Genomic DNA, 13,022 nt, shown 5'->3' with positions numbered 1-13,022 from the left:
GTACGAAGATCAGATAATCCCCATTGAGACCAGTTTAGCGCACTTATACGATAGGTCACAGAACAGGTTTTCCTGGGACCATGACCTTGCGCGTGTACGTTGTGAATGGCCATGAAGGTGCTGCGGAGTTTCTTGAGACGCACCACCCTATACGTTACTGCTTGTGATGAACTATTCGACGGACGCTCCATTGCGCGTGTGTGCGCGGATACTGTGAATTCATCTCCTTCGATATTTCAGCCCCATTTCCCGATTTTCTAGCGTAGGGCGGCAGCCGACCGGATCCAGCTTGGTTAACCTCCGTTACGGTAACAAAACATTTCTGTTCGGTAACAAAAGACCGAACAGAAATACGGCATTTGCACAATGCCAATAGAATGAACAAGTATTTTATTTGTTTCGACATACCCTAGCTCCGTGAGGGCTGCGGAATGAGGGGCATTATTACAGGCACAGAAAATGCAGAAAGGATGATAAACAGGCACTGTACACTTGACATATTGACAGAAAACAATAAAGGTACAATAATAGAATTGCAAGAACTACCCTACCTATTGATTAAATAATTGTTCAGCAAAATGTAAACCAAGACAACCGTTTAAGTGATATCGACAGTAGTAAATACACGCTTAACTACAGGAATCAACCCAATTCGAACGAATTCCACTCAGAAGCAACGGACGCTTGGCGTAAGTGCATTAATTTCCTCTTCTTTCTGAACAATGCATTCTAGTGCCGGCCGCACCAAGCAACAACGACACTGCAATAAAAAGACGACGTTGTCCCGTATGCAAACTCAAGACGTCCAGTACTTCTCAACACTGCATCTGCACAAGCAGAGTGAAAGGTAACTACAAGCACACTCGAAAACAGAGTCGTATATGGTTCGAACAGTGAGCAACGCAGAGGCAACTTCCAACACTGCGTTTCCAAACTGCAGTGGACAGTCGATGCTCCCGTATATGTAGTCAGCGCAGGAAAGGCATGCGTCGGCGACGACGAAACGTAAGCCGTCTTTCGCACAAACAAACAAACGTGCAAACTGCGAAAATATATCAGCGCAGAAACAAAATTTCGTGAGCAGCAAGGTGATCAAGCAATAGTAGATGTCTAACAGCTTTTCGAAAGGGCGCGTTTCAATTGGACATTATGCCCTTCACCGCGACGCAGGTCAGTAACTGCCAGCGCTGTTCCTCGCGCCGGTGGTCGACTTCAACAACAAGCGTCGTGCTTGCGGGTGAGAACTGGTTCCACTTGACTTGACTGCGATAGACACAAAGCTGTCATGAGTAAGGCGCGACAAACCAAAAAAAGAAAACTAGGAAAAGAAGAAAGTAGGAGGTTCTGCGCGCCATTGTGTGAATTATGCGGACGGTCGATCGCCATCGTTCTGTGTGCAATTTACATAGGTAAATTTCTTGGGCACCAGAACTTTTGATTAATAAAGAGAAAATGAGACGTCCACCTCAGTGTAGCAATTGCACGGGAAGACGTCTTATTTTCCCCTTATTAATTACTTCTCTCCACCTTGTGGGTTTCCGCAGGACTATTACGGGAACCTTTGATGAGAGCCAGGACGCAATGATAGGAATGGAAAACAGTAGCTCTGGGTTTGTCTGAGATTTCTGTGGATATTTTTTTATTCGTTTGCGAGCACAATACCACGTACCGACCGATACGCAAGTAGGGTATTTCTACGCAAATCATTCGCTAAAATAGACATCACGTGCTCAATCTTTCCATACTGACTTTAGCGCCCATTAATTTAGCCTAGGGAGCACAGTAATCGTATCTTATTGGCTTTGTGGCATTGTGCGTTCAAAATCCTTGTTAGCAATCATACACCTCAAGGCAAGAGTTAATGTGTCATTCCCCTTTGGGACGTTCGCTTATACTGCATCATTTACGGCACAGTTGACACTGTCAATGAGTATTTCTTCATTTCAAAGTAAGTTGGTGACGGTGTTTATGCATCTCTCCTACCTTCAAAGGTGAATTAATAAATTAGTTGCAAGCATATTAACTGCGATATCTGAGGTGTCGTATTTATGCCATCGAAGCTCGTACAGCTCTGTTCCACACATTTTCCTTGTCATACAACCTAATACCGTACCTTTTCTGAACTATATATACGCAAGGAGCAGTAATTTGTACAGAGTATCGGTTTTATAGCGATATTTTAGGTATTCTGTAACTTACGCAACTCAACTCTTAAAGTATTACACCTAAGTGAATCAACCTTCTTTTGCTCAAAGCAACTTGCTTCGTCCTTATCGTCTTCGCTTTGAGTCTGAATTACAGGCGCGAATCTCCTCGAAAATACATGTTTCTATAGATGCATTCCTCATAATATGGACAGTAACAATTGATATTAAACTTGTCTCACATACCGCTCAACAAATCCACATTTCTGGTGTTGAATATTTGTACGGCCTACGGGGGAGAGAGAATAAAATTTCTCATTCACAAGGATGACTCAGTCGTCTGAGTCAGGCCCACTGCCAGTCTAGGGGATCACAAAAATAATTAGACGAAGGAATAAATAAAAAAAACACGATCGTAACATGTTGGTCAACGCCGCTCTCACGCACCAGCTCCCCATATAGTTTATGGGTGTCAGAGCATCGCAGTGCAGGCCGATGCCGTACAACTCCTCAAAACTCCTGGCGCATGATTTTCAACTCACCCTGTTTTCGCGAAGGTAATGATCTCTGCGGCTGAAAAAACTGGCTCGAAGAAGTTCTGCGGCCCGAGTGACGCGTAGTGGTACACCGCCGCCCCTTTAGCCGACGCTGCGGCGGCTAATGCTATACTCGGACAGGTCATCGTGAAGTGAGTCAGGAACTCCCGATACCCCTGAAAGTGCGGTCTCTCCAGGAAGCTTTTTGTCGCTTCCGACAGGGAACTGTAAGCATAAACGCCGGAGTCCGTGTAGAAGCGAGCGCTCTTTTCGTACACGACAGACGTCGGTGTGCTGTCATTGAATTTCAGTGAAGGAACCAGATAGTCATCGAACAGGGCGTTTCCTTCCAGCTCGCTGTAGCCGATCACGACATCCACGCCGGCGAGGGGAGCCAGGTCTGTCCAGAGATCGGTTTGGGACACCGTCGCCAAAGGCGGCCTGTATCTGGACGGCACAAACCGCAGCGGCAAGGAGGCGTTGACGACGTCCAGGAGCTCCTTGTGCTTCTTCGACCGGAGGCACCTGGTCACCGCTGCCGCTGACTGCTGATCAACCGGGCACGGCGCTGCGCGCTGCATCAGCGCCACGCCCGAGGACTCGTCGTTTCTCGGGAACATGCTGTTCATGGACAGGCCGTGCAGAAGAAGGCGCCGGAAGTAGCGCCTGCTAGTGGTGTTCGCGAGCAGGTCCAGCGAGAAGACGTAGGCGCCGGATCCGTGGCCCAGCGCCACTATCAGGTCGCGGTCTCCGTGGAAGGCGGCCGCGTTGTTGCGGATCCACACGAGCGCCATGAACACGTCGTATATCCCGACGTTTCCCGGCGCGTCGCTGGGCTCTCCGTTGAAGAAACCCATGATCCCCAGCCTGTAGTTCACTACGATTACGATCACGTCCCCGAGCAGTGCCAGGTCCTGCCAGGAGTTCTCGTGGTCCCGCACGTCTCCCGTCTGCAACCACTCCCCGCTGACGGCCACGAGGACAGGCTTGAGGGGCTCGCGCTTGTCGCACACGAAAGGCGCCCATATGGACATTGTGAGACAGTCCTCGGCGCAGTCCGCGTAGTGCAGTCCGTTCTGAGGACACGGTGGGCCGTGAGACGTGGCGTTCCACACGCCGTCGGGGGTGAAGTAGCTGGACGCTCTGGTCATGCGAAAGCGGCTGGCGCCTTCGGGAGGCAGCCCGTACGGAATACCGAAGAATTGGCGCAGAATACCTCGGGTGGAGTTGTCGGAGGCGTGAACGAGCGTCGCCGCTTCGCCGTAGACCGTGCCGCTGCTTGTGGAGACAACCAGCTGCTCGGACGACACAACGCCGCATGCCATCGGTGGGAGCTCCGGACCGAATGCTCCGTGACCCTTGCTCATCCACAGGGTGACGTAGAGAAGCAATCCGAATAATATCACGGAAAGGACGAAGCCCGTTAAGAAGACCGATGCCCTACGGTAAAAAGAGACACCACGAACGAATTAACTAAGAGCGCCCTCTTTTACGCATCTTCGAAAGGTTTCCGGTTCTGAAGTTCATTACGCCGCTAAGTACATATCTGTGATAAACAGTCGGGTCAAAGGGAATGCGCGTGCTGGACTGAAATCTGATGTTAAGTGTTTTTTTTATCAATTTCTGTGCGTACAGGTACATCCGGAAGGAGCGCGATGAAGGTGGTGTATTTTTTCAAATACAGTCTCTATGAACGGCAACACACTATAGGCCTCATCGCCTCTTTCTGACCTTAGCTTAAATTGTTCGCCGATTTTAGGAGAAGCCGGGTCCATATTTCAAACATTTTACGTATGGCGGCCACGATTGATTATGTTTGCTACAGTTGTCTCGTTTTTATGACATTCATCATCAGAAGTACAGAGGACGCATGAATAATATTAACTGAAAACGTGCTCTTAAGAATAGTTTTGTGAATACGGCCTGTTTAGTGCCTTCTGCCATTGCCATTCCCATGACAGTGTTCTTTATTATCACGAAAGTTGCTATTGTGAGTGAAAGAACCTCGAACGCCGGCAAATGAGGAAGCGCTTTCACGTAGTGGTGTGCCCTCAGGAGTCAACAAAGCTAACAACTTGCGGGACTGTAGTCACGTGATGTTTGCGTCACGTAAAGCACGCTTCCTCACTGATGGGCAATCAAGCGCCCGGCACTTGGGCTAGTGACCGGCATGTAGACGATCACGGTCGAGCACGCACAAAGAAGGACAAAGTGAGGAGCAGACAACACAAGCGCTTTGTTATCTGCTCCTAACTTTATCTAACGTTATCTAACGTTATCCTAACGTTATCCTAACGATATCCTAACGATATCCCAACGTTATCTGCTATGCATAACCAACTAGCCCTAAAGTCTGTGCTCTGTGGCCGATTCTAGCGATGTGCCGAAGGTCAGTCACTTACGGCACTTATGTACGTAATAGGAGCTTTGTGAATAGGGATCCTGATTTCTCGTTATATTTATCGACAAAATGAGCACAAACACAAATAGTCAATAAATCGAAAAAAGTTGACAGTCGCCTTAGCGTATACTCTAAAGGGAATGAAGGCGAAAGCCTGCGCGCTCACGAGACATTCATTAAATTTCTTTGACATTTTCATTCGAATGCGTTGTAATTACTTCCTATTGCTTTCTCGAAATTGACTCTAAATTACCTGTGTCTAAATTAACACCAAGGGTCATGGGTTCGACTCCCACCAAAGGTCGTGGATTCGAGTGTCTTAACTACCCTAATAAACTATTCGTAATTAACTGTACCTTAATTAAAACCGAAGATCATGGGAGCGACTCCCGCCAAAGGCCAAGAGTTCGACTCCGATAAAGGGTTGCGGGTTTGAGTTCCTTAATTAACTCTATCTTAATTAAGTATGCTTTAATTAGCACAAAAGGTCGAGAGTTCGACTCCCATTAATTTTGGTGCGGTAACGCCGGACGGTAAATTTTTCGACCCACGAGCCATTTAAAGCATTCGCCCTAACAAAGCTGCTGTCATATCGTGATTTCTGTTTCGGAACCAAGCTGATTCACCCTTAAGGGGTGCTGTCGCGGTGTTCAGAGTCCACTTTAAGTGGCTGCGCGACGAATAAAGGAGTTCTTCGCTTCAGTACCCACCCGAGTGGGATTACTTGCTTCAGGCCGCCGTGCCGGCGTGACGTTCATGGCGGCCGCGCCGAAACAACAGCCACTGCAAGGGGATTGTGCGCTTACCGTGTCATGTTTATCTCCTCGTCTTCGTCCTTAAGGAAGACTGGCCTCATCATGCGGATGGGCAGATTTTTGCCGACCAGTTCACTTAGCGGCGTGGCAACAGTGCTCGGAAGGTTGCTCTGCGAACTCGCCATGCGCGCAGCCAGTTCAAGCAGCTGTTCGTTTCGAGAGCTTCGCACCGAGAGCGAAGCGGTGTGGCGCGGAGACGAAGCTGGACGCTGCGGCGATTTAGGAGAAGGAATCGGAGACATTGGCTTCCTGGGAGACGGAATCGGTGAGTAATAGGGCTTCGGAGACGGGATCGGCGACCTCGGGGACTTCGGAGACGGGATAGAGGCCCTCGGCGTCATTATAGGCGAGGCTGGTGTCACTGGCGATCTTGGAGATGAAGCTGAGGACATCCCGAACTCAAGAGATGCAACGGGGAATGTCATTGACTTGGGAGACGGAGCCGATGACGCTGGTGACTTGCTTGACTTCGCCGAGAGCCCTCGCAATTGCTTTCGATGTCGCTGCTGTGCGATGTTCCGCATGGTTCTCTGCGTTCCTTAGGCCGGTATTTGAAAAGTTGTGAAAACAAACTGCAATAGAAGCCCCAGCACTGCTGCGCTCTTTCTTCGTCTTCTTCTTCTTGTCCTCGGTACCTTCGAACGGAACGTGCTGCTCTAGTTTTCTTCACTTTTTCTCACATCATATAGAAACCACCTTGTGCGCGACGAATGTGTGCTTCCTCGCCTGTGTGCGAGAAAATAATTTGCTGGCGACATCTTTTCTTCTGTGTTCATATGTATAAACACTATTTAACACTTTGTTAGTTGGTCTCACTTATCACTAAGCGTCTTTTGCCACTATGTGTCACTTCTGCGTCTGCGCCGCACCTGACACCTCAACTTGAAGTCTGTATTGGGCCGGACTGCTTCACCTCTCCCGATTCTACTTTGAAGTGTCAACTTTTCTCGCCAATGGAATTAAAGATGACGGTAGCTGGTGAAGTGAAATCCGCTCTACCAAGTGCTTTTCGCAGATAAGTTGTGAAGCGAGTTAGCCTTTTCACCAGAGGCGAGAACAGTCGAGAGGGGTAGGTCGTTATTTGTCACACAAATTTATTTTATTGCTAAAGAGGATAATTGTCATATAATTTGTTTCGGAATAGTTTTGATAAAACGAGAGTTACAGCTGATTTCTGTAATCATACTCCCTCCGTAAACGGCCATGTATTGACAGCGGACGGGAATTCTATGACGTTTACAACTTCACTGTGAACTAAATAATTAGGACAAGTAAATGAAACCCGGCTTAATGATAGAGTCATCTTAGCGGCCAATTTCATTAGAACTTTTTCAAGATACCTAAATTGTATTGAGAGCTACAGAGCATTTGCGAGAAACTGCAGACGAAAATTTTTTCGTGTCGACGCTACGCGTAGACCGACGGACATCGACCACCACCCGGAGGGTATCTATACCCAGCTTCGCTGTAGAAAGTGTGGATGCTAGCTTTGATCCCGTTCCTGAATGGAACGCTTTTGTTTGTTTTCCCGAATTTTGAACTTTCATTGGACTGCGTAGCATGTGCGCATTTGTTTCTTATGTCTGTCTGATTGTAATATAACAATTTTTGAATGACTACTCGTAATCCCATGCAATAAAAAAAGAAGTAGGATCGTGGCCTACTGGTAACACCACCCGGCTATTGTGATCAACGGCAGAAGTTCGATTCCCTCATTGGTAACACATTATTTTACTTTTTTTTTAAACCGAGCAGAGAGAGGAGCGTAATTATAAGTGCCTATACGCCAAAGGGCCGAGATTGACACAAATAATTATTTTAAAGAAATTATAGGGTTATACGTGCCAAAACAACTTTCTGGTTATGAGGCACGCCGTAGTGGAGGACTGCGGAAATTTCGACCACCTGGGGTTCTTTAACGTGCACCTAAATCTATGTACACTGGTGTATTCGCATTTCGCCCCCATCGAGATGCGGCCGCCGTGGCCGGGATTCAGTCCCGCGAAAGAATTATTCGCATTAAAATTTCATGTGTGTGGTCCTATGCGCTAACAGCGAAACTCCGTAATAACGCTGATGAAGCAAGTGAATTATTTGATTGCCGTTGAATATGGGTTGTGGGCTTACGAGGGGGAACACACTTTAGAATTCTTACTTCGCTCTTCCGGAATCATATGATGGGTTCTCAATGTAGGTTTGGTAGGTATAGCCGCAAACTTCAATACAATAGGCTATATGTGACTGAAAACTATAGAAATATATACTTCGAACTGAGCTCACATTAAAGCATTGCCGTGCGAGTGAAGTAACAAAGCAAGACTAAGATTTCTACAAAAGTTCTTTAAATTAGGCGTCCTGTTGAACGCTGCGCCAAGTGTTACTTGTAGATACAAAATTGTTTCTACTATTTCTACTTCGTTAGCACCTATGAACAATGACCGGATCGAGGGAGGGCTTGTATGGCGTACTGAAAATTAGGTACTTATCCTTAGCAGCGTTTAATGAAAGCTTCTTTAATTGGAAACGCTTGCTGACATTCAGCATTTCATCATTCTTAATTTCTTGTGCTGTATATAAGGAGGGAAAAGTTGCTCGTGTATCAGTGTCCTGCACACGTAAAATACGTTACAAAATCGAGCATTAAAGGGACACTTGGGTTTGTCGTTTACGTACAATGTGAACAGAATAAGTTCCATCACAGAGCCTTGAGGCACTACCTTGAAAACAGCTACAAGACTTTAGCTACGACTAGTAAACTTACTTTTGAACAATTTAAATGAAAGGCTTCATTATTCCATAGAGTTCCAGATTCTCAGATAATATAGTAAAGTCGATCACGTTGGATGCTTTATTTAGATCTAGAATACGGCAATGGCGTAACTGTTGTTCTTAAAGGCTTCATTTATTATGTCAGAGAGTGACATTACTGCTGAAGTCGTTGATTTAGACTTTAAAAATCTATACTGATGTAGTGCCAAGATGTCATATTTCCGGAAAATCTTTTCTTTTTCAAAGAGAGTGTGAAACTAGTTAGAACAGATATTGTTTTGTAATTGCTCAAGTCATCTGCACTACCTCCTTTGTGTACGGGGACTACTTTGGCGATATTAAGAATCTCCGCGTATGCACCGTTAGGAAATGCTTTATTTAACAGTGATGCCAGAGTAGGAGCTAGGAAATGTGTGTTATTTTTGAAAACATATGCTATCATACCGTCAAAGATAGTAGCTTTCCCAGTATCTAAATGCTTTGCTGTCAATGTAACTTCTTGAATAGTAATATCAATAAAATGAAATATGCACTCACGTCACATATAACTTGCGTGGTTAACAGAAAGTTGCGTGCAATGAAATTCCAAAAGAAATACGCAACTTCGCTGCTTCCAAGTCCCAGAAACAGGCACACCAAATACATTGCGAGCACAACCGTATGACGCGCTCCGTAATTCGAGTCAAAAATCTCTTACGTAAGGCGGGCAAAACTGTAGTTCACTGCTATACTCGTAGCCTCACAGCATGGTGTCTTCTTAGTCTATAGACTTGTAGCTGCCCCCAGTAACTCTGTCACGTGGTTCCGGAGCGATGTTACGTTCACTAGTCTTCACTGCGACAGAGAGGTACGGCGCACCCAGTAAGTGGCCCTGGTAACGCTGTGGTAAAGTGTTGTTCGCGTCCATTCCTAATAGGGCGGCCACTATCTCCTTGATTATTTCCGGAAAGATCAACCACGCGATGACCGCAACCACCGCGAAGACCAGCAGAGACAGCAACAGGACGCGCATGCATGTCCAGGTATAAGGCGCAGTGAGGTTCTTGCTCGTTCCTTTGGACGAGCTTGTGCTGGTTCCGGATGCCATCGACCAGGACTTGATTGCTGCAGCTGCGTTTTGAAGACAACCGGCGTCGACAGTCAGGCTCTTTCCAGAGCTCTGACTCTTGTCGGGCGCGTCCTTTGGCAGCAGTGGCGTCTTGTTCTGAGCATTGTTATCACCGCTTTTGTCGGGTCCTTTCTCGCTGGTCTTGCTCGGGGTTGCTCTGACATCTTGCTGCGTGCCGATGGGAGCATTTTTTTCGGAGCCCGTCTGGTCGTGTTGTGCCTTGGCACCGGCTGCGCTGCTCTTGTCGGGGGCTTTGCCGCTGTCCTTGGGCTCTGACAGCCGTCGCTTTTCACCGTCGGTTCGAGGAGCGGTTCCTTGAATGGGCTTAGCACTCAACTTGCCAAATTTCTTCTCAAGCGCCTTCTTTTTCAACACTGCGATGACTTTGGCACGATTTACTGATTTCTTATCAGCGGGTATTGCCGACTTACCGGCTGCCTTGCACACCGGTTGAGCGATTCTTTCTTTGGGAATTGGCGCGGCCGCTTTGGCTGAGGAGCTCACAGAAACTCTTTTGGTAGTGCTGCTTGCAGGTTGCGGCTGTTCCTTTTCCGAGGGCTTCAGGGAGGGCTTGCAAGGGGACTCGGCGCCAAAGACGTTATTAGGAGCTTTTGCCGACGAAGGTGCCGATGTCTTGTCAGGTAACTTTGCGGTCGCACCGTCGGAAGGTCTTTTCGAACTTTTGTCCAGCGACTGTCTGCCATATTGAGCTGCTTTATCGGAAGTAGGCGGCGCGCTCTTGCCCTTGGCAGCGCTTTTGTTCTTAGAATCGGGGTTGGACGTAGACGTCTTGATGGCATCTTTGAGCTTGCTGATCAACGATGATGGTCTGGTAAGCGTGAAAATTTGAGTCATACTGCTCGTCTTTTTCTCTTCGTTGCGCGCGAGCAAGCAGATATCGTTTTGGCACGGCTTCCCTTCCTCGTGAACACAGGCGTTGGGCTGGGGATCCATCTGGAAATGTACGTAACCGTCTTCCGCGTCTTTGACGTCCCGGTTGGCTGGCTTTCCCGGTACTGCGCTCGGTAGAGGTGCAGCTCGCGCCCTGGATTTCCTTTCCCGGGCTCGCCCAATGGCCTTGCTGAGAATTGGAATACTCTTCAGTGGTATGGAAAAGCGGGGCGCCGCTCTTGCCTGGGGCCTCGTACCTGATGAAGTCGAGGATCTGCGGACGACGAACTGAGGCTCACGCCGACCGACGTCCTCGCTGTCATCTTCCGGCGCCTTGTGGGCCCCCGGCTGGGACGACCAGTACATGACGGAGTGGATTATTCTTAATCCTTTCTTCATCTTCTTTACATTACGAAAATATGCGGGATGCGAGATCGGCCTAAAAAAAAACGTTAATGTAAAGTCATTTTACGCCTAAATTGTTGGAATGGTTTCAATAGAAGAAAAGAAACGAAAATAGAAAAGAGATGTTAGCTTAATGAAATAATTTATTGATGTCACAATAACGAGAGGCCTGACCGAACGCATTCCACTGACGTTCATAGTAATCAGCAACCGTTAGACGTGCATGACCATCATCACCGTCAACAATATATTTTTGCCAACGCTGTTAGATACTGTCAAGAACGGCGAGTTGCGCAACAAGATTGCCACCTTGCCACCCGATTACGACAAGGGGTGCAAGACGCGCACTTCCCCCTCTCCGTCGCTGCAGCTGCGAGGCGTTCAAAGAAGCGACCTTTGCGCTGGAATCCGCCGCCTCCCTCCAGCCCCTTCGACATTGTGACGGGACGAGTTCGATGTGTGGACAATGATTCCACGCGGAGCTGATTTGACCCGCCTGGTCAAGCTGCCGCGGGAACGGCTTATTTTTGTGCTTCTCACGGTTCGGAGTGGCTCGGAACAATGAGCGACGCGCGATCGACAACGACAGTTTCCCGGAACGGCACCCCGTGCGGTTGCCTCTGTGTACGGAATGTGTGTGCCTTTGTGTCTGTAAACTGGTCTTCAGAGCAGCTGCGAGTTGGTGATGTGTAAACGAACAGCCGCCGCGTCGTAGGACCGGCGGATCGAGTGTATAAAAACTGTGGTTGTGCGAATGTTGGACACACTTCTCTTGAGCAGTCATGTTAGACTGGTTCACTTCTCTCATGCAGTCCTATTGGACTAATACTCTTTTTTCTCAAGCAGTCATGTTAGACTGAGTTAATTTCTGTAAATAAACCCTTTTCCCTCGTTCTCGATGAGAAGCAGTTCTTCACTTCCTCAACGATCTCAGCGTAAATAAGTTGGACGTCGGCATGGGCCAGCTACCTTCGAATTCATGCCGTACTCCAATCTTGGCAAAGGACCACGGACGAAGGGATTGAGCCCCCAATCCTGACAATACAGAGTATGTCCAATAACGCTGTTATACCAGATCGCTCGTTTTCGCCACCATCATTACGAAGAAGGCAAAGAAGAGTGAACCAAAGAGTAAAGAAGAAGAGAAGGTCGGCTCGCGCGGACGCTCTTTCTGCTCTTTCTGCATGTGTATTAGATAACAGATTTTCAGCACCTTAGATTTCCTTGGCACAGCGGATGGCGTGCAACAAGAAAATTTGAAGTTTCATTTACGCGTCTGCGTTGCCGAATACCACGGCTTAATTTCTATTCCCATAGGTCTGGTAAGGCATCTTCTCCTAAATGTTTTTACTGCAATGAACCCGAAACTATGGATCATTTTTTTATTGAGTGTCGTAGGTTCAACGTGCACAGAAAACGACTTCTAGAAGGTCCCTTCCGCCAACTTGGATTAGCCATCACGCTACCTATCATTCTGTCTCTTGGGGCGTCGGCACTAGGACACTGTAATAGGAACGTATGTGATGCCATATATAATTTTATAATGGAAACAAGGAGACTTCCATGCTAATTTTACTGTTTTATTTTCCAAAACAAGAAACAAAAAAAATATTAACTTCTAACTTTAAGAAACTATAGCATGAAAATTATTATTAACGATTAGAATTAATTTAATATCACATTTTCAGTAAAAAAAAATTCTATTTAGGTATTTATTCTTTTCAACCCACTGCCGCCCGATTCATGGCCAATCCCTCGTAGTGGGTTGTGCTATATCTACAGGCCCCAAACCAAACCAAACCAAACCGCTCGCAAGCCGAATTCGTCTCAATCGTCGATCTGACCTCTCAGAGGTGATGGAACGCACGGCCCGGAAGCGATCCACAAGCGAGAGGTAAAAGCAGCAGCCGTCCCATGAACGGAAGTCGACTCAGGCACGGGGGCCGTCACAGA

The 13,022-nt window shown here is 47.4% G+C and overlaps 1 protein-coding gene across 1 annotated transcript; it reads right to left on the bottom strand.

Annotated features, from left to right (window-relative positions):
* Positions 1 to 373: 373 nt before the first annotated feature.
* LOC135919400 (acetylcholinesterase-1-like) lies at positions 374 to 6,501 on the bottom strand. Its single transcript, XM_065453207.1, has 3 exons — positions 5,888 to 6,501; positions 2,687 to 4,120; positions 374 to 1,263 (listed from the first exon to the last, which is right to left on the bottom strand). Exons 1-3 carry the CDS (start codon positions 6,418 to 6,420, stop codon positions 1,137 to 1,139), a joined length of 2,094 nt encoding a protein of 697 aa, XP_065309279.1. The 5' UTR covers positions 6,421 to 6,501; the 3' UTR covers positions 374 to 1,136.
* Between the last annotated feature and the right edge of the window lie 6,521 nt (positions 6,502 to 13,022).

The sequence above is a fragment of the Dermacentor albipictus genome, chromosome 2 (assembly GCF_038994185.2).
Source record: "Dermacentor albipictus isolate Rhodes 1998 colony chromosome 2, USDA_Dalb.pri_finalv2, whole genome shotgun sequence".
Classification (NCBI taxonomy): Eukaryota; Metazoa; Arthropoda; class Arachnida; order Ixodida; family Ixodidae; genus Dermacentor; species Dermacentor albipictus.
Note: the sequence above shows the minus strand (reverse complement) of the source record. Positions and strands in the feature narration are given on the sequence as shown.